Genomic DNA, 20,161 nt, shown 5'->3' on the forward strand with positions numbered 1-20,161 from the left:
TTTTCAATTAAAATAATTCATTATGCATCTGAACCATCTGTAAATGGCACAAGGAATATTATGCAAAACATATTTGGTAGACGAGATGATTAGAAATAATTAGTTCACAACCAGGCCAAGCAACTGGCACTTAGCATGACAAGGGTGAGCCACATATTAGCCCGATATATGGGTGTACTTACAATAATTGACCATGACGGTGAGATTGTGAGGCTGGTTAATACTGTGTTTCTGCTAGTGATTGTGTCTGTTACCTGACAGAGAGCTGCTGGACCGCTGCTTATGCAGCCTCTCTCGCTCTTTCTTGCCCTTGGGCATGATTTTCAGCTTCATACTGCTTTTCACCAACACACGGGACGGGTCCTAGAGTGAAACCAAGAACGAGGAGTCAAGAACAAGGAGTCTAAAGAGCAGGGGCGGTTCTAGGGTCAGTGGACATTTGGGGCTTTAGCCTAGACTTCTCTCGATGCAAACTAAGCCATCCTTTGATTTTAATATTATATTAATAGACTATTATGTAACAATTCGAAATTCGAGCATTTTAAGTTATTAGTTCATTTAAATGAGTCTTTCTAAAGTGTAAAAGTAAAAATAGTTGTTGGAATTACCAAAGTTTGCGAAAATAAAAGAGAGCAAAACAGTATATTCTGCCTTCTATGAAATTCACTGCTTTTACGAATGCCAGTGACATGGAGCAATAAATTCCTGGAAACACTGAATGCCACATTTAAATGCAGTTGTCACAATTTTGCACTGTGTACTGGCCATTCCTCTTAGCAGCATGAAAAATAAAGCATTTGTTCAAATTGTGAATTGATTATATGCAGAACGCAATTGGTGTTTAATCCGAAGCTTTCAATCATTCATTTGAATCTTTCATTTGTAACAACAGGATATTGGCTATAATGATTCTGACATGTTAGCGAAAGTGTAGAACTCAATGAGCTTGTGTTAAATAAATCTTTGGCACAGTGGCTCATCAACAAACATGTCTGTGATTGGCTACAATGCTATGATACAATGATACAATGGGGGGCTGCAATAACTCCGAAGCTATTCAGTTAAGGTAAAAAAAAACTGCATAGTGCTGCTTTAATTATTCAGCTTTATGAGAAAGACAAGGAAAACAAAACATTCAGGGCTTTACTAAAAACATTGTCTGAAGCAGTCTTGCCCTTGTCCTAATACTGACTAGTATTGACTTCATCAGGAATTTATCACTGTGATTAAAAAAAAATAAAGTTGAAATCACACCACATTTAAACTTCTCTTTAGAGAAAATGAATGTATTTTTTAACTATTGTGTTATATAGAAAAAGTAATGCAAACTAAAATGAAACCACTGTGGAGACTAAAGACATGAATGTGGAGTAGGACAAACCTCCTCAGAGCAGTGCATGCTGGGACAGATCCAGTGAATGTCCTCCAGCTTGTGTAGCTCAGCGCCGAGACTATCCACTGTGGAAAGAAGCTCCTCTTTTTGAGAAGACTCCAACTGCTACATACACACATATACACAGAAAATGTCTTTATCATATTTCATACAGAATTACTTATGCACAAGAACAGGCCAGAGAAAGTGAAGCCGCTCACCAGCAGTTTTCCCTCAAGCAGCATCTTGGTCTCTTGCTGGAGAACTTTACTGCTGTTGACAATGTCTACAGCAGTACTGCGACTCAACACCTGCAGAGAAACACACACACACACACAATCACAGCTCAAGTTCAGTTTGACTTTCTGTCAGACTCTCGCTGTTCAGTGATTAACACTTAGTCATTCTTCTATTCGCTGGTCAATGGAGGTCCCGTGGAGAACAGCATGAGAAGCTGAACATGCTGAAAGCCACAGCAGGACGGACGGACCTGCTACTTCCTACTGGAGACTGAAAGGTTCAGTTGTTAACCTTTAAAGCAGAGCTAGACTGAACTGATCCTCATCACATCACTCACTGATATGAACTAAGAACAGGGTGGCTACAGGTATAAACAATTTAAATTTAAGACTTTATAAGACATTTTAATACCACTTCTAAATTAAATTTAAGACTAAACTCACGAAGGAAATAGAAATATTACTGAATTTATATATTGTTTTAAATTATTGTTTTGAATTTATATATTGACTCTAGAGACCCTTCCAGAGCTGAGATATTGAGATTTTTATAATGGCATAAATGCTATGGGATCTCCATATCTCAGCTCTGGAAGGGTCTAGAGACTCCATTTTTGCACTCAGGTCTAAGTCTCATGGCCCTCTATCAGAATCCAGATTTTTGGGAAGATTGGCGAAACTTAATTTTTCGCCCAAAAAAAAAACGTAAGGGGTACCACTGTCGTTTTTTTTTCGGGCCGAATTTTTGAGTTTCGATATCTCAGCTCTGGAAGGGGCTAGAGCCTCCATTTTTGCACTAAGGTCTAAGTCTCATGGCCCTCTATCAGAATCCAGAGTTTTGGGAAGATTGGAAAAACTTAATTTTTCGCCCCAAAAAAAAAAAACGTAAGGGGTACCACTGTCGTTTTTTTTTCGGGCCGAATTTTTGAGTTTCAATATCTCAGCTCTGGAAGGGGCTACAGCCTCCGTTTTTGCACTCAGGTCTAAGTCTCATGGCCCTCTATCAGAATCCAGAGTTTTGGGAAGATTGGGGAAACTTAATTTTTCGCCCAAAAAAAAAACGTAAGGGGTACCACTGTCGTTTTTTTTTTCGGGCCGAATTTTTGAGTTTCGATATCTCAGCTCTGGAAGGGGATAGAGCCTCCATTTTTGCACTCAGGTCTAAGTCTCATGGCCCTCTATCAGAATCCAGAGTTTTGGGAAGATTGGAGAAACTTAATTTTTCGCCCAAAAAAAAAAAACGTAAGGGGTACCACTGTCGTTTTTTTTTTCGGGCCGAATTTTTGAGTTTCGATATCTCAGCTCTGGAAGGGGCTAGAGCCTCCATTTTTGCACTCAGGTCTAAGTCTCATGGCCCTCTATCAGAATCCAGAGTTTTGGGAAGATTGGAGAAAATAATTTTTCGCCCAAAAAAAAAAAACGTAAGGGGTACCACTGTCGTTTTTTTTTCGGGCCGAATTTTTGAGTTTCGATATCTCAGCTCTGGAAAGGGCTAGAGCCTCCATTTTTGCACTCAGGTCTAAGTCTCATGGCCCTCTATCAGAATCCAGAGTTTTGGGAAGATTGGAGAAACTTAATTTTTCGCCCCCCCAAAAAAAACGTAAGGGGTACCACTGTCGTTTTTTTTTCGGGCCGAATTTTTGAGTTTCGATATCTCAGCTCTGGAAGGGGCTAGAGCCTCCATTTTTGCACTCAGGTCTAAGTCTCATGGCCCTCTATGAGAATCCAGATTTTTGGGAAGATTGGCGAAACTTAATTTTTCGCCCAAAAAAAAAACGTAAGGGGTACCACTGTCGTTTTTTTTTCGGGCCGAATTTTTGAGTTTCGATATCTCAGCTCTGGAAGGGGCTAGAGCCTCCATTTTTGCACTAAGGTCTAAGTCTCATGGCCCTCTATCAGAATCCAGAGTTTTGGGAAGATTGGAAAAACTTAATTTTTCGCCCCAAAAAAAAAAAACGTAAGGGGTACCACTGTCGTTTTTTTTTCGGGCCGAATTTTTGAGTTTCAATATCTCAGCTCTGGAAGGGGCTACAGCCTCCGTTTTTGCACTCAGGTCTAAGTCTCATGGCCCTCTATCAGAATCCAGAGTTTTGGGAAGATTGGGGAAACTTAATTTTTCGCCCAAAAAAAAAAAACGTAAGGGGTACCACTGTCGTTTTTTTTTTCGGGCCGAATTTTTGAGTTTCGATATCTCAGCTCTGGAAGGGGCTAGAGCCTCCATTTTTGCACTCAGGTCTAAGTCTCATGGCCCTCTATCAGAATCCAGAGTTTTGGGAAGATTGGAGAAACTTAATTTTTCGCCCAAAAAAAAAAACGTAAGGGGTACCACTGTCGTTTTTTTTTTCGGGCCGAATTTTTGAGTTTCGATATCTCAGCTCTGGAAGGGGCTAGAGCCTCCATTTTTGCACTCAGGTCTAAGTCTCATGGCCCTCTATCAGAATCCAGAGTTTTGGGAAGATTGGAGAAAATAATTTTTCACCCAAAAAAAAAAAACGTAAGGGGTACCACTGTCGTTTTTTTTTCGGGCCGAATTTTTGAGTTTCGATATCTCAGCTCTGGAAGGGGCTAGAGCCTCCATTTTTGCACTCAGGTCTAAGTCTCATGGCCCTCTATGAGAATCCAGATTTTTGGGAAGATTGGCGAAACTTAATTTTTCGCCCAAAAAAAAAAACGTAAGGGGTACCACTGTCGTTTTTTTTTCGGGCCGAATTTTTGAGTTTCGATATCTCAGCTCTGGAAGGGGCTAGAGCCTCCATTTTTGCACTAAGGTCTAAGTCTCATGGCCCTCTATCAGAATCCAGAGTTTTGGGAAGATTGGAAAAACTTAATTTTTCGCCCCCAAAAAAAAAAAACGTAAGGGGTACCACTGTCGTTTTTTTTTCGGGCCGAATTTTTGAGTTTCAATATCTCAGCTCTGGAAGGGGCTACAGCCTCCGTTTTTGCACTCAGGTCTAAGTCTCATGGCCCTCTATCAGAATCCAGAGTTTTGGGAAGATTGGGGAAACTTAATTTTTCGCCCAAAAAAAAAAAACGTAAGGGGTACCACTGTCGTTTTTTTTTTCGGGCCGAATTTTTGAGTTTCGATATCTCAGCTCTGGAAGGGGCTAGAGCCTCCATTTTTGCACTCAGGTCTAAGTCTCATGGCCCTCTATCAGAATCCAGAGTTTTGGGAAGATTGGAGAAACTTAATTTTTCGCCCAAAAAAAAAAACGTAAGGGGTACCACTGTCGTTTTTTTTTTCGGGCCGAATTTTTGAGTTTCGATATCTCAGCTCTGGAAGGGGCTAGAGCCTCCATTTTTGCACTCAGGTCTAAGTCTCATGGCCCTCTATCAGAATCCAGAGTTTTGGGAAGATTGGAGAAAATAATTTTTCACCCAAAAAAAAAAAAACGTAAGGGGTACCACTGTCGTTTTTTTTTCGGGCCGAATTTTTTAGTTTCGATATCTCAGCTCTGGAAGGGGCTAGAGCCTCCATTTTTGCACTCAGGTCTAAGTCTCATGGCCCTCTATCAGAATCCAGAGTTTTGGGAAGATTGGAGAAACTTAATTTTTCGCCCCCCCAAAAAAAAACGTAAGGGGTACCACTGTCGTTTTTTTTTTCGGGCCGAATTTTTGAGTTTCGATATCTCAGCTCTGGAAGGGGCTAGAGCCTCCGTTTTTGCACTCAGGTCTAAGTCTCATGGCCCTCTATCAGAATCCAGAGTTTTGGGAAGATTGGGGAAACTTAATTTTTCGCCCAAAAACAAAAACGTAAGGGGTACCACTGTCGTTTTTTTTTTCGGGCCGAATTTTTGAGTTTCGATATCTCAGCTCTGGAAGGGGATAGAGCCTCCATTTTTGCACTCAGGTCTAAGTCTCATGGCCCTCTATCAGAATCCAGAGTTTTGGGAAGATTGGAGAAACTTAATTTTTCGCCCAAAAAAAAAAAAAACGTAAGGGGTACCACTGTCGTTTTTTTTTCGGGCCGAATTTTTGAGTTTCGATATCTCAGCTCTGGAAGGGGCTAGAGCCTCCATTTTTGCACTCAGGTCTAAGTCTCATGGCCCTCTATCAGAATCCAGAGTTTTGGGAAGATTGGAGAAAATAATTTTTCGCCCAAAAAAAAAAAACGTAAGGGGTACCACTGTCGTTTTTTTTTCGGGCCGAATTTTTGAGTTTCGATATCTCAGCTCTGGAAGGGGCTAGAGCCTCCATTTTTGCACTCAGGTCTAAGTCTCATGGCCCTCTATCAGAATCCAGAGTTTTGGGAAGATTGGAGAAACTTAATTTTTCGCCCCCCCAAAAAAAACGTAAGGGGTACCACTGTCGTTTTTTTTTCGGGCCGAATTTTTGAGTTTCGGTATCTCAGCTCTGGAAGGGGCTAGAGCCTCCATTTTTGCACTCAGGTCTAAGTCTCATGGCCCTCTATGAGAATCCAGATTTTTGGGAAGATTGGCGAAACTTAATTTTTCGCCCAAAAAAAAAAACGTAAGGGGTACCACTGTCGTTTTTTTTTCGGGCCGAATTTTTGAGTTTCGATATCTCAGCTCTGGAAGGGGCTAGAGCCTCCATTTTTGCACTCAGGTCTAAGTCTCATGGCCCTCTATCAGAATCCAGAGTTTTGGGAAGATTGGAGAAACTTAATTTTTCGCCCCAAAAAAAACAAAAACGTAAGGGGTACCACTGTCGTTTTTTTTTCGGGCCGAATTTTTGAGTTTCAATATCTCAGCTCTGGAAGGGGCTAGAGCCTCCATTTTTGCACTCAGGTCTAAGTCTCATGGCCCTCTATCAGAATCCAGAGTTTTGGGAAGATTGGAGAAACTTAATTTTTCGCCCCCCCAAAAAAAAAGTAAGGGGTACCACTGTCGTTTTTTTTTTCGGGCCGAATTTTTGAGTTTCGATATCTCAGCTCTGGAAGGGGCTAGAGCCTCCATTTTTGCTCTCAGGTCTAAGTCTCATGGCCCTCTATCAGAATCCAGATTTTTGGGAAGATTGGAGAAACTTAATTTTTCGCCCAAAAAAAAAAACGTAAGGGGTACCACTGTCGTTTTTTTTTCGGGCCGAATTTTTGAGTTTCGATATCTCAGCTCTGGAAGGGGCTAGAGCCTCCATTTCTGCTCTCAGGTCTAAGTCTCATGGCCCTCTATCAGAATCCAGAGTTTTGGGAAGATTGGAGAAACTTAATTTTTCGCCCCCCCAAAAAAAACGTAAGGGGTACCACTGTCGTTTTTTTTTCGGGCCGAATTTTTGAGTTTCGATATCTCAGCTCTGGAAGGGGCTAGAGCCTCCATTTTTGCACTCAGGTCTAAGTCTCATGGCCCTCTATCAGAATCCAGAGTTTTGGGAAGATTGGAGAAACTTAATTTTTCGCCCAAAAAAAAAAAACGTAAGGGGTACCACTGTCGTTTTTTTTTCGGGCCGAATTTTTGAGTTTCGATATCTCAGCTCTGGAAGGGGCTAGAGCCTCCATTTTTGCACTCAGGTCTAAGTCTCATGGCCCTCTATCAGAATCCAGAGTTTTGGGAAGATTGGAGAAACTTAATTTTTGGCCCAAAAAAAAAAACGTAAGGGGTACCACTGTCGTTTTTTTTTCGGGCCGAATTTTTGAGTTTCGATATCTCAGCTCTGGAAGGGGCAAGAGCCTCCATTTTTGCACTCAGGTCTAAGTCTCATGGCCCTCTATCAGAATCCAGAGTTTTGGGAAGATTGGAGAAACTTAATTTTTCGCCCCCCCCAAAAAAACGTAAGGGGTACCACTGTCGTTTTTTTTTTCGGGCCGAATTTTTGAGTTTCGATATCTCAGCTCTGGAAGGGGCTAGAGCCTCCACTTTTGCACTCAGGTCTAAGTCTCATGGCCCTCTATCAGAATCCAGAGTTTTGGGAAGATTGGAGAAACTTAATTTTTCGCGCCCCCCAAAAAAACGTAAGGGGTACCACTGTCGTTTTTTTTTTCGGGCCGAATTTTTGAGTTTTGATATCTCAGCTCTGGAAGGGGCTAGAGCCTCCATTTTTGCACTCAGGTCTAAGTCTCATGGCCCTCTATCAGAATCCAGAGTTTTGGGAAGATTGGAAAAACGTAATTTTTCGCCCAAAAAAAAAAAACGTAAGGGGTACCACTGTCGTTTTTTTTTCGGGCCGAATTTTTGAGTTTCGATATCTCAGCTCTGGAAGGGGCTAGAGCCTCCATTTTTGCACTCAGGTCTAAGTCTCATGGCCCTCTATCAGAATCCAGAGTTTTGGGAAGATTGGAGAAACTTAATTTTTCGCCAAAAAAAAAAAACGTAAGGGGTACCACTGTCGTTTTTTTTTTCGGGCCGAATTTTTGAGTTTCGATATCTCAGCTCTGGAAGGGGCTAGAGCCTCCATTTTTGCACTCAGGTCTAAGTCTCATGGCCCTCTATCAGAATCCAGAGTTTTGGGAAGATTGGAGAAACTTAATTTTTTGCCCCCCCCAAAAAAACGTAAGGGGTACCACTGTCGTTTTTTTTTTCGGGCAGAATTTTTGAGTTTCGATATCTCAGCTCTGGAAGGGGCTAGAGCCTCCATTTTTGCACTCAGGTCTAAGTCTCATGGCCCTCTATCAGAATCCAGAATTTTTGGGAAGATTGGAGAAACTTAATTTTTCGCCCAAAAAAAAAAACATAAGGGGTACCACTGTCGTTTTTTTTTTCGGGCCGAATTTTTGAGTTTCGATATCTCAGCTCTGGAACGGGCTACAGCCTCCGTTTTTGCACTCAGGTCTAAGTCTCATGGCCCTCTATCAGAATCCAGAGTTTTTGGGAAGATTGGAGAAACTTAATTTTTCGCCCAAAAAAAAAAAAACGTAAGGGGTACCACTGTCGTTTTTTTTTCGGGCCGAATTTTTGAGTTTCGATATCTCAGCTCTGGAAGGGGCTAGAGCCTCCATTTTTGCACTCAGGTCTAAGTCTCATGGCCCTCTATCAGAATCCAGAGTTTTGGGAAGATTGGAGAAACTTAATTTTTCGCCCAAAAAAAAAAAAACCGTAAGGGGTACCACTGTCGTTTTTTTTTTCGGGCCGAATTTTTGAGTTTCGATATCTCAACTCTGGAAGGGGCTAGAGCCTCCATTTTTGCTCTCAGGTCTAAGTCTCATGGCCCTCTATCAGAATCCAGATTTTTGGGAAGATTGGAGAAACTTAATTTTTCGCCCAAAAAAAAAAAACGTAAGGGGTACCACTGTCGTTTTTTTTTCGGGCCGAATTTTTGAGTTTCGATATCTCAGCTCTGGAAGGGGCTAGAGCCTCCATTTTTGCACTCAGGTCTAAGTCTCATGGCCCTCTATCAGAATCCAGAGTTTTGGGAAGATTGGAGAAACTTAATTTTTCGCCCAAAAAAAAAAAACGTAAGGGGTACCACTGTCGTTTTTTTTTCGGGCCGAATTTTTGAGTTTCGATATCTCAGCTCTGGAAGGGGCTAGAGCCTCCATTTTTGCACTCAGGTCTAAGTCTCATGGCCCTCTATCAGAATCCAGAGTTTTGGGAAGATTGGAGAAACTTAATTTTTCGCCCCCCCAAAAAAAACGTAAGGGGTACCACTGTCGTTTTTTTTTTCGGGCCGAATTTTTGAGTTTCGATATCTCAGCTCTGGAAGGGGCTAGAGCCTCCATTTTTGCTCTCAGGTCTAAGTCTCATGGCCCTCTATCAGAATCCAGATTTTTGGGAAGATTGGAGAAACTTAATTTTTCGCCCAAAAAAAAAAAAAACGTAAGGGGTACCACTGTCGTTTTTTTTTCGGGCCGAATTTTTGAGTTTCGATATCTCAGCTCTGGAAGGGGCTAGAGCCTCCATTTTTGCACTCAGGTCTAAGTCTCATGGCCCTCTATCAGAATCCAGAGTTTTGGGAAGATTGGAGAAACTTAATTTTTCGCCCAAAAAAAAAAACGTAAGGGGTACCACTGTCGTTTTTTTTTCGGGCCGAATTTTTGAGTTTCGATATCTCAGCTCTGGAAGGGGCTAGAGCCTCCATTTTTGCTCTCAGGTCTAAGTCTCATGGCCCTCTATCAGAATCCAGAGTTTTGGGAAGATTGGAGAAACTTAATTTTTCGCCCCCAAAAAAAAAACGTAAGGGGTACCACTGTCGTTTTTTTTTCGGGCCGAATTTTTGAGTTTCGATATCTCAGCTCTGGAACGGGCTACAGCCTCCGTTTTTGCACTCAGGTCTAAGTCTCATGGCCCTCTATCAGAATCCAGAGTTTTTGGGAAGATTGGAGAAACTTAATTTTTCGCCCAAAAAAAAAAACGTAAGGGGTACCACTGTCGTTTTTTTTTTCGGGCCGAATTTTTGAGTTTCGATATCTCAGCTCTGGAAGGGGCTAGAGCCTCCATTTTTGCACTCAGGTCTAAGTCTCATGGCCCTCTATCAGAATCCAGAGTTTTGGGAAGATTGGAGAAACTTAATTTTTCGCCCCAAAAAAAAAACGTAAGGGGTACCACTGTCGTTTTTTTTTCGGGCCGAATTTTTGAGTTTCAATATCTCAGCTCTGGAAGGGGCTAGAGCCTCCATTTTTGCACTCAGGTCTAAGTCTCATGGCCCTCTATCAGAATCCAGAGTTTTGGGAAGATTGGAGAAACTTAATTTTTCGCCCAAAAAAAAAAACGTAAGGGGTACCACTTTTGTTTTTTTTTCGGGCCGAATTTTTGAGTTTCGATATCTCAGCTCTGGAAGGGGCTAGAGCCTCCATTTCTGCTCTCAGGTCTAAGTCTCATGGCCCTCTATCAGAATCCAGAGTTTTGGGAAGATTGGAGAAACTTAATTTTTCGCCCCCCCAAAAAAAACGTAAGGGGTACCACTGTCGTTTTTTTTTCGGGCCGAATTTTTGAGTTTCGATATCTCAGCTCTGGAAGGGGCTAGAGCCTCCATTTTTGCACTCAGGTCTAAGTCTCATGGCCCTCTATCAGAATCCAGAGTTTTGGGAAGATTGGAGAAACTTAATTTTTCGCCCCAAAAAAAAAAACGTAAGGGGTACCACTGTCGTTTTTGTTTCGGGCTGAATTTTTGAGTTTCGATATCTCAGCTCTGGAAGGGGCTAGAGCCTCCATTTTTGCACTCAGGTCTAAGTCTCATGGCCCTCTATCAGAATCCAGAGTTTTGGGAAGATTGGAGAAACTTAATTTTTCGCCCAAAAAAAAAAACGTAAGGGGTACCACTGTCGTTTTTTTTTCGGGCCGAATTTTTGAGTTTCGATATCTCAGCTCTGGAAGGGGTTAGAGCCTCCATTTTTGCACTCAGGTCTAAGTCTCATGGCCCTCTATCAGAATCCAGAGTTTTGGGAAGATTGGAGAAACTTAATTTTTCGCCCCAAAAAAAAAACGTAAGGGGTACCACTGTCGTTTTTTTTTCGGGCCGAATTTTTGAGTTTCGATATCTCAGCTCTGGAAGGGGCTAGAGCCTCCATTTTTGCACTCAGGTCTAAGTCTCATGGCCCTCTATCAGAATCCAGAGTTTTGGGAAGATTGGAGAAACTTAATTTTTCGCCCAAAAAAAAAAAAACCGTAAGGGGTACCACTGTCGTTTTTTTTTCGGGCCGAATTTTTGAGTTTCGATATCTCAGCTCTGGAAGGGGCTAGAGCCTCCATTTTTGCACTCAGGTCTAAGTCTCATGGCCCTCTATCAGAATCCAGAGTTTTGGGAAGATTGGAGAAACTTAATTTTTCGCCCCCAAAAAAAAAAACGTAAGGGGTACCACTGTCGTTTTTTTTTTCGGGCCGAATTTTTGAGTTTCGATATCTCAGCTCTGGAAGGGGCTAGAGCCTCCATTTTTGCACTCAGGTCTAAGTCTCATGGCCCTCTATCAGAATCCAGAGTTTTGGGAAGATTGGAAAAACTTAATTTTTCGCCCCAAAAAAAAAAACGTAAGGGGTACCACTGTCGTTTTTTTTTCGGGCCGAATTTTTGAGTTTCGATATCTCAGCTCTGGAAGGGGCTAGAGCCTCCATTTTTGCACTCAGGTCTAAGTCTCATGGCCCTCTATCAGAATCCAGAGTTTTGGGAAGATTGGAGAAACTTAATTTTTCGCCAAAAAAAAACAAAACGTAAGGGGTACCACTGTCGTTTTTTTTTCGGGCCGAATTTTTGAGTTTCGATATCTCAGCTCTGGAAGGGGCTAGAGCCTCCATTTTTGCACTCAGGTCTAAGTCTCATGGCCCTCTATCAGAATCCAGAGTTTTGGGAAGATTGGAGAAACTTAATTTTTTGCCCCCCCAAAAAAAACGTAAGGGGTACCACTGTCGTTTTTTTTTTTCGGGCCGAATTTTTGAGTTTCGATATCTCAGCTCTGGAAGGGGCTAGAGCCTCCATTTTTGCACTCAGGTCTAAGTCTCATGGCCCTCTATCAGAATCCAGATTTTTGGGAAGATTGGAGAAACTTAATTTTTCACCCAAAAAAAAAAAACGTAAGGGGTACCACTGTCGTTTTTTTTTTCCGGCCGAATTTTTGAGTTTCGATATCTCAGCTCTGGAAGGGGTTAGAGCCTCCATTTTTGCACTCAGGTCTAAGTCTCATGGCCCTCTATCAGAATCCAGAGTTTTGGGAAGATTGGAGAAACTTAATTTTTCGCCCAAAAAAAAAAACGTAAGGGGTACCACTGTCGTTTTTTTTTCGGGCCGAATTTTTGAGTTTCGATATCTCAGCTCTGGAAGGGGCTAGAGCCTCCATTTTTGCACTCAGGTCTAAGTCTCATGGCCCTCTATCAGAATCCAGAGTTTTGGGAAGATTGGAGAAACTTAATTTTTCGCCCAAAAAAAAAAAAACCGTAAGGGGTACCACTGTCGTTTTTTTTTCGGGCCGAATTTTTGAGTTTCGATATCTCAGCTCTGGAAGGGGCTAGAGCCTCCATTTTTGCACTCAGGTCGAAGTCTCATGGCCCTCTATCAGAATCCAGAGTTTTGGGAAGATTGGAGAAACTTAATTTTTCGCCCAAAAAAAAAAACGTAAGGGGTACCACTGTCGTTTTTTTTCGGGCCGAATTTTTGAGTTTCGATATCTCAGCTCTGGAAGGGGCTAGAGCCTCCATTTTTGCACTCAGGTCTAAGTCTCATGGCCCTCTATCAGAATCCAGAGTTTTGGGAAGATTGGAGAAACTTAATTTTTTGCCCCCGCAAAAAAACGTAAGGGGTACCACTGTCGTTTTTTTTTTCGGGCCGAATTTTTGAGTTTCGATATCTCAGCTCTGGAAGGGGCTAGAGCCTCCATTTTTGCACTCAGGTCTAAGTCTCATGGCCCTCTATCAGAATCCAGATTTTTGGGAAGATTGGAGAAACTTAATTTTTCGCCCAAAAAAAAAAACGTAAGGGGTACCACTGTCGTTTTTTTTTTCGGGCCGAATTTTTGATTTTCGATATCTCAGCTCTGGAAGGGGCTAGAGCCTCCATTTTTGCACTCAGGTCTAAGTCTCATGGCCCTCTATCAGAATCCAGAGTTTTTGGGAAGATTGGAGAAACTTAATTTTTCGCCCAAAAAAAAAAAACGTAAGGGGTACCACTGTCGTTTTTTTTTTCGGGCCGAATTTTTGAGTTTCGATATCTCAGCTCTGGAAGGGGCTAGAGCCTCCATTTTTGCACTCAGGTCTAAGTCTCATGGCCCTCTATCAGAATCCAGAGTTTTGGGAAGATTGGAGAAACTTAATTTTTCGCCCAAAAAAAAAAAACGTAAGGGGTACCACTGTCGTTTTTTTCTTTCGGGCCGAATTTTTGAGTTTCGATATCTCAGCTCTGGAAGGGGCTAGAGCCTCCATTTTTGCACTCAGGTCTAAGTCTCATGGCCCTCTATCAGAATCCAGAGTTTTGGGAAGATTGGAGAAACTTAATTTTTCGCTCAAAAAAAAAAAAACGTAAGGGGTACCACTGTCGTTTTTTTTTTCGGGCCGAATTTTTGAGTTTCGATATCTTAGCTCTGGAAGGGGCTAGAGCCTCCATTTTTGCACTCAGGTCTAAGTCTCATGGCCCTCTATCAGAATCCAGAGTTTTGGGAAGATTGGAAAAACTTAATTTTTCGCCCAAAAAAAAAAAACGTAAGGGGTACCACTGTCGTTTTTTTTTCGGGCCGAATTTTTGAGTTTCGATATCTCAGCTCTGGAAGGGGCTAGAGCCTCCACTTTTGCACTCAGGTCTAAGTCTCATGGCCCTCTATCAGAATCCAGAGTTTTGGGAAGATTGGAGAAACTTAATTTTTCGCGCCCCCCAAAAAAACGTAAGGGGTACCACTGTCGTTTTTTTTTTCGGGCCGAATTTTTGAGTTTTGATATCTCAGCTCTGGAAGGGGCTAGAGCCTCCATTTTTGCACTCAGGTCTAAGTCTCATGGCCCTCTATCAGAATCCAGAGTTTTGGGAAGATTGGAAAAACGTAATTTTTCGCCCAAAAAAAAAAAACGTAAGGGGTACCACTGTCGTTTTTTTTTCGGGCCGAATTTTTGAGTTTCGATATCTCAGCTCTGGAAGGGGCTAGAGCCTCCATTTTTGCACTCAGGTCTAAGTCTCATGGCCCTCTATCAGAATCCAGAGTTTTGGGAAGATTGGAGAAACTTAATTTTTCGCCAAAAAAAAAAAACGTAAGGGGTACCACTGTCGTTTTTTTTTTCGGGCCGAATTTTTGAGTTTCGATATCTCAGCTCTGGAAGGGGCTAGAGCCTCCATTTTTGCACTCAGGTCTAAGTCTCATGGCCCTCTATCAGAATCCAGAGTTTTGGGAAGATTGGAGAAACTTAATTTTTTGCCCCCCCCAAAAAAACGTAAGGGGTACCACTGTCGTTTTTTTTTTCGGGCAGAATTTTTGAGTTTCGATATCTCAGCTCTGGAAGGGGCTAGAGCCTCCATTTTTGCACTCAGGTCTAAGTCTCATGGCCCTCTATCAGAATCCAGAATTTTTGGGAAGATTGGAGAAACTTAATTTTTCGCCCAAAAAAAAAAAACATAAGGGGTACCACTGTCGTTTTTTTTTTCGGGCCGAATTTTTGAGTTTCGATATCTCAGCTCTGGAACGGGCTACAGCCTCCGTTTTTGCACTCAGGTCTAAGTCTCATGGCCCTCTATCAGAATCCAGAGTTTTTGGGAAGATTGGAGAAACTTAATTTTTCGCCCAAAAAAAAAAAAACGTAAGGGGTACCACTGTCGTTTTTTTTTCGGGCCGAATTTTTGAGTTTCGATATCTCAGCTCTGGAAGGGGCTAGAGCCTCCATTTTTGCACTCAGGTCTAAGTCTCATGGCCCTCTATCAGAATCCAGAGTTTTGGGAAGATTGGAGAAACTTAATTTTTCGCCCCCCCCAAAAAAACGTAAGGGGTACCACTGTCGTTTTTTTTTTCGGGCCGAATTTTTGAGTTTCGATATCTCAACTCTGGAAGGGGCTAGAGCCTCCATTTTTGCTCTCAGGTCTAAGTCTCATGGCCCTCTATCAGAATCCAGATTTTTGGGAAGATTGGAGAAACTTAATTTTTCGCCCAAAAAAAAAAAACGTAAGGGGTACCACTGTCGTTTTTTTTTCGGGCCGAATTTTTGAGTTTCGATATCTCAGCTCTGGAAGGGGCTAGAGCCTCCATTTTTGCACTCAGGTCTAAGTCTCATGGCCCTCTATCAGAATCCAGAGTTTTGGGAAGATTGGAGAAACTTAATTTTTCGCCCAAAAAAAAAAAACGTAAGGGGTACCACTGTCGTTTTTTTTTCGGGCCGAATTTTTGAGTTTCGATATCTCAGCTCTGGAAGGGGCTAGAGCCTCCATTTTTGCACTCAGGTCTAAGTCTCATGGCCCTCTATCAGAATCCAGAGTTTTGGGAAGATTGGAGAAACTTAATTTTTCGCCCCCCCAAAAAAAACGTAAGGGGTACCACTGTCGTTTTTTTTTTCGGGCCGAATTTTTGAGTTTCGATATCTCAGCTCTGGAAGGGGCTAGAGCCTCCATTTTTGCTCTCAGGTCTAAGTCTCATGGCCCTCTATCAGAATCCAGATTTTTGGGAAGATTGGAGAAACTTAATTTTTCGCCCAAAAAAAAAAAAACGTAAGGGGTACCACTGTCGTTTTTTTTTCGGGCCGAATTTTTGAGTTTCGATATCTCAGCTCTGGAAGGGGCTAGAGCCTCCATTTTTGCACTCAGGTCTAAGTCTCATGGCCCTCTATCAGAATCCAGAGTTTTTGGAAGATTGGAGAAACTTAATTTTTCGCCCAAAAAAAAAAACGTAAGGGGTACCACTGTCGTTTTTTTTTCGGGCCGAATTTTTGAGTTTCGATATCTCAGCTCTGGAAGGGGCTAGAGCCTCCATTTTTGCTCTCAGGTCTAAGTCTCATGGCCCTCTATCAGAATCCAGAGTTTTGGGAAGATTGGAGAAACTTAATTTTTCGCCCCCAAAAAAAAAACGTAAGGGGTACCACTGTCGTTTTTTTTTCGGGCCGAATTTTTGAGTTTCGATATCTCAGCTCTGGAACGGGCTACAGCCTCCGTTTTTGCACTCAGGTCTAAGTCTCATGGCCCTCTATCAGAATCCAGATTTTTGGGAAGATTGGAGAAACTTAATTTTTCGCCCAAAAAAAAAAAAAACGTAAGGGGTACCACTGTCGTTTTTTTTTCGGGCCGAATTTTTGAGTTTCGATATCTCAGCTCTGGAAGGGGCTAGAGCCTCCATTTTTGCACTCAGGTCTAAGTCTCATGGCCCTCTATCAGAATCCAGAGTTTTGGGAAGATTGGAGAAACTTAATTTTTCGCCCAAAAAAAAAAACGTAAGGGGTACCACTGTCGTTTTTTTTTCGGGCCGAATTTTTGAGTTTCGATATCTCAGCTCTGGAAGGGGCTAGAGCCTCCATTTTTGCTCTCAGGTCTAAGTCTCATGGCCCTCTATCAGAATCCAGAGTTTTGGGAAGATTGGAGAAACTTAATTTTTCGCCCCCAAAAAAAAAACGTAAGGGGTACCACTGTCGTTTTTTTTTCGGGCCGAATTTTTGAGTTTCGATATCTCAGCTCTGGAACGGGCTACAGCCTCCGTTTTTGCACTCAGGTCTAAGTCTCATGGCCCTCTATCAGAATCCAGAGTTTTTGGGAAGATTGGAGAAACTTAATTTTTCGCCCAAAAAAAAAAAACGTAAGGGGTACCACTGTCGTTTTTTTTTTCGGGCCGAATTTTTGAGTTTCGATATCTCAGCTCTGGAAGGGGCTAGAGCCTCCATTTTTGCACTCAGGTCTAAGTCTCATGGCCCTCTATCAGAATCCAGAGTTTTGGGAAGATTGGAGAAACTTAATTTTTCGCCCCAAAAAAAAAACGTAAGGGGTACCACTGTCGTTTTTTTTTCGGGCCGAATTTTTGAGTTTCAATATCTCAGCTCTGGAAGGGGCTAGAGCCTCCATTTTTGCACTCAGGTCTAAGTCTCATGGCCCTCTATCAGAATCCAGAGTTTTGGGAAGATTGGAGAAACTTAATTTTTCGCCCAAAAAAAAAAACGTAAGGGGTACCACTTTTGTTTTTTTTTCGGGCCGAATTTTTGAGTTTCGATATCTCAGCTCTGGAAGGGGCTAGAGCCTCCATTTCTGCTCTCAGGTCTAAGTCTCATGGCCCTCTATCAGAATCCAGAGTTTTGGGAAGATTGGAGAAACTTAATTTTTCGCCCCCCCAAAAAAAACGTAAGGGGTACCACTGTCGTTTTTTTTTCGGGCCGAATTTTTGAGTTTCGATATCTCAGCTCTGGAAGGGGCTAGAGCCTCCATTTTTGCACTCAGGTCTAAGTCTCATGGCCCTCTATCAGAATCCAGAGTTTTGGGAAGATTGGAGAAACTTAATTTTTCGCCCCAAAAATAAAAACGTAAGGGGTACCACTGTCGTTTTTGTTTCGGGCTGAATTTTTGAGTTTCGATATCTCAGCTCTGGAAGGGGCTAGAGCCTCCATTTTTGCACTCAGGTCTAAGTCTCATGGCCCTCTATCAGAATCCAGAGTTTTGGGAAGATTGGAGAAACTTAATTTTTCGCCCAAAAAAAAAAACGTAAGGGGTACCACTGTCGTTTTTTTTTCGGGCCGAATTTTTGAGTTTCGATATCTCAGCTCTGGAAGGGGTTAGAGCCTCCATTTTTGCACTCAGGTCTAAGTCTCATGGCCCTCTATCAGAATCCAGAGTTTTGGGAAGATTGGAGAAACTTAATTTTTCGCCCCCCAAAAAAAAAACGTAAGGGGTACCACTGTCGTTTTTTTTTTCGGGCCGAATTTTTGAGTTTCGATATCTCAGCTCTGGAAGGGGCTAGAGCCTCCATTTTTGCACTCAGGTCTAAGTCTCATGGCCCTCTATCAGAATCCAGAGTTTTGGGAAGATTGGAAAAACTTAATTTTTCGCCCCAAAAAAAAAAACGTAAGGGGTACCACTGTCGTTTTTTTTTCGGGCCGAATTTTTGAGTTTCGATATCTCAGCTCTGGAAGGGGCTAGAGCCTCCATTTTTGCACTCAGGTCTAAGTCTCATGGCCCTCTATCAGAATCCAGAGTTTTGGGAAGATTGGAGAAACTTAATTTTTCGCCAAAAAAAAACAAAACGTAAGGGGTACCACTGTCGTTTTTTTTTCGGGCCGAATTTTTGAGTTTCGATATCTCAGCTCTGGAAGGGGCTAGAGCCTCCATTTTTGCACTCAGGTCTAAGTCTCATGGCCCTCTATCAGAATCCAGAGTTTTGGGAAGATTGGAGAAACTTAATTTTTTGCCCCCCCAAAAAAAACGTAAGGGGTACCACTGTCGTTTTTTTTTTTCGGGCCGAATTTTTGAGTTTCGATATCTCAGCTCTGGAAGGGGCTAGAGCCTCCATTTTTGCACTCAGGTCTAAGTCTCATGGCCCTCTATCAGAATCCAGATTTTTGGGAAGATTGGAGAAACTTAATTTTTCACCCAAAAAAAAAAAACGTAAGGGGTACCACTGTCGTTTTTTTTTTCCGGCCGAATTTTTGAGTTTCGATATCTCAGCTCTGGAAGGGGTTAGAGCCTCCATTTTTGCACTCAGGTCTAAGTCTCATGGCCCTCTATCAGAATCCAGAGTTTTGGGAAGATTGGAGAAACTTAATTTTTCGCCCAAAAAAAAAAACGTAAGGGGTACCACTGTCGTTTTTTTTTCGGGCCGAATTTTTGAGTTTCGATATCTCAGCTCTGGAAGGGGCTAGAGCCTCCATTTTTGCACTCAGGTCTAAGTCTCATGGCCCTCTATCAGAATCCAGAGTTTTGGGAAGATTGGAGAAACTTAATTTTTCGCCCAAAAAAAAAAAAAACCGTAAGGGGTACCACTGTCGTTTTTTTTTCGGGCCGAATTTTTGAGTTTCGATATCTCAGCTCTGGAAGGGGCTAGAGCCTCCATTTTTGCACTCAGGTCGAAGTCTCATGGCCCTCTATCAGAATCCAGAGTTTTGGGAAGATTGGAGAAACTTAATTTTTCGCCCAAAAAAAAAAACGTAAGGGGTACCACTGTCGTTTTTTTTCGGGCCGAATTTTTGAGTTTCGATATCTCAGCTCTGGAAGGGGCTAGAGCCTCCATTTTTGCACTCAGGTCTAAGTCTCATGGCCCTCTATCAGAATCCAGAGTTTTGGGAAGATTGGAGAAACTTAATTTTTTGCCCCCGCAAAAAAACGTAAGGGGTACCACTGTCGTTTTTTTTTTCGGGCCGAATTTTTGAGTTTCGATATCTCAGCTCTGGAAGGGGCTAGAGCCTCCATTTTTGCACTCAGGTCTAAGTCTCATGGCCCTCTATCAGAATCCAGATTTTTGGGAAGATTGGAGAAACTTAATTTTTCGCCCAAAAAAAAAAACGTAAGGGGTACCACTGTCGTTTTTTTTTTCGGGCCGAATTTTTGATTTTCGATATCTCAGCTCTGGAAGGGGCTAGAGCCTCCATTTTTGCACTCAGGTCTAAGTCTCATGGCCCTCTATCAGAATCCAGAGTTTTTGGGAAGATTGGAGAAACTTAATTTTTCGCCCAAAAAAAAAAAACGTAAGGGGTACCACTGTCGTTTTTTTTTTCGGGCCGAATTTTTGAGTTTCGATATCTCAGCTCTGGAAGGGGCTAGAGCCTCCATTTTTGCACTCAGGTCTAAGTCTCATGGCCCTCTATCAGAATCCAGAGTTTTGGGAAGATTGGAGAAACTTAATTTTTCGCCCAAAAAAAAAAAACGTAAGGGGTACCACTGTCGTTTTTTTCTTTCGGGCCGAATTTTTGAGTTTCGATATCTCAGCTCTGGAAGGGGCTAGAGCCTCCATTTTTGCACTCAGGTCTAAGTCTCATGGCCCTCTATCAGAATCCAGAGTTTTGGGAAGATTGGAGAAACTTAATTTTTCGCTCAAAAAAAAAAAAACGTAAGGGGTACCACTGTCGTTTTTTTTTTCGGGCCGAATTTTTGAGTTTCGATATCTTAGCTCTGGAAGGGGCTAGAGCCTCCATTTTTGCACTCAGGTCTAAGTCTCATGGCCCTCTATCAGAATCCAGAGTTTTGGGAAGATTGGAAAAACTTAATTTTTCGCCCAAAAAAAAAAAACGTAAGGGGTACCACTGTCGTTTTTTTTTCGGGCCGAATTTTTGAGTTTCGATATCTCAGCTCTGGAAGGGGCTAGAGC

General features: G+C 42.2%; 1 protein-coding gene across 3 annotated transcripts in view; it reads right to left on the reverse strand.

Annotated features, from left to right (window-relative positions):
* LOC120462588 (diacylglycerol kinase delta) overlaps positions 1 to 20,161 on the reverse strand; it is a 101,978-nt gene that overhangs the window by 1,855 nt on the left and 79,962 nt on the right. For all 3 annotated transcript variants that reach the window (XM_039651178.2, XM_089129697.1, XM_039651179.2), the window contains 3 exons: positions 1,594 to 1,683; positions 1,382 to 1,498; positions 255 to 363 (listed from right to left, as the gene is read on the reverse strand). In XM_039651178.2, the coding sequence (XP_039507112.1) occupies positions 255 to 363; positions 1,382 to 1,498; positions 1,594 to 1,683 (316 nt within the window). The remainder of the gene's footprint in view (positions 1 to 254; positions 364 to 1,381; positions 1,499 to 1,593; positions 1,684 to 20,161) is intronic.

This window comes from Pimephales promelas, chromosome 1 (genome assembly GCF_988280905.1).
Source record: "Pimephales promelas chromosome 1, fPimPro1.hap1.1, whole genome shotgun sequence".
In the NCBI taxonomy this organism is placed as follows: domain Eukaryota; kingdom Metazoa; phylum Chordata; class Actinopteri; order Cypriniformes; family Leuciscidae; genus Pimephales; species Pimephales promelas.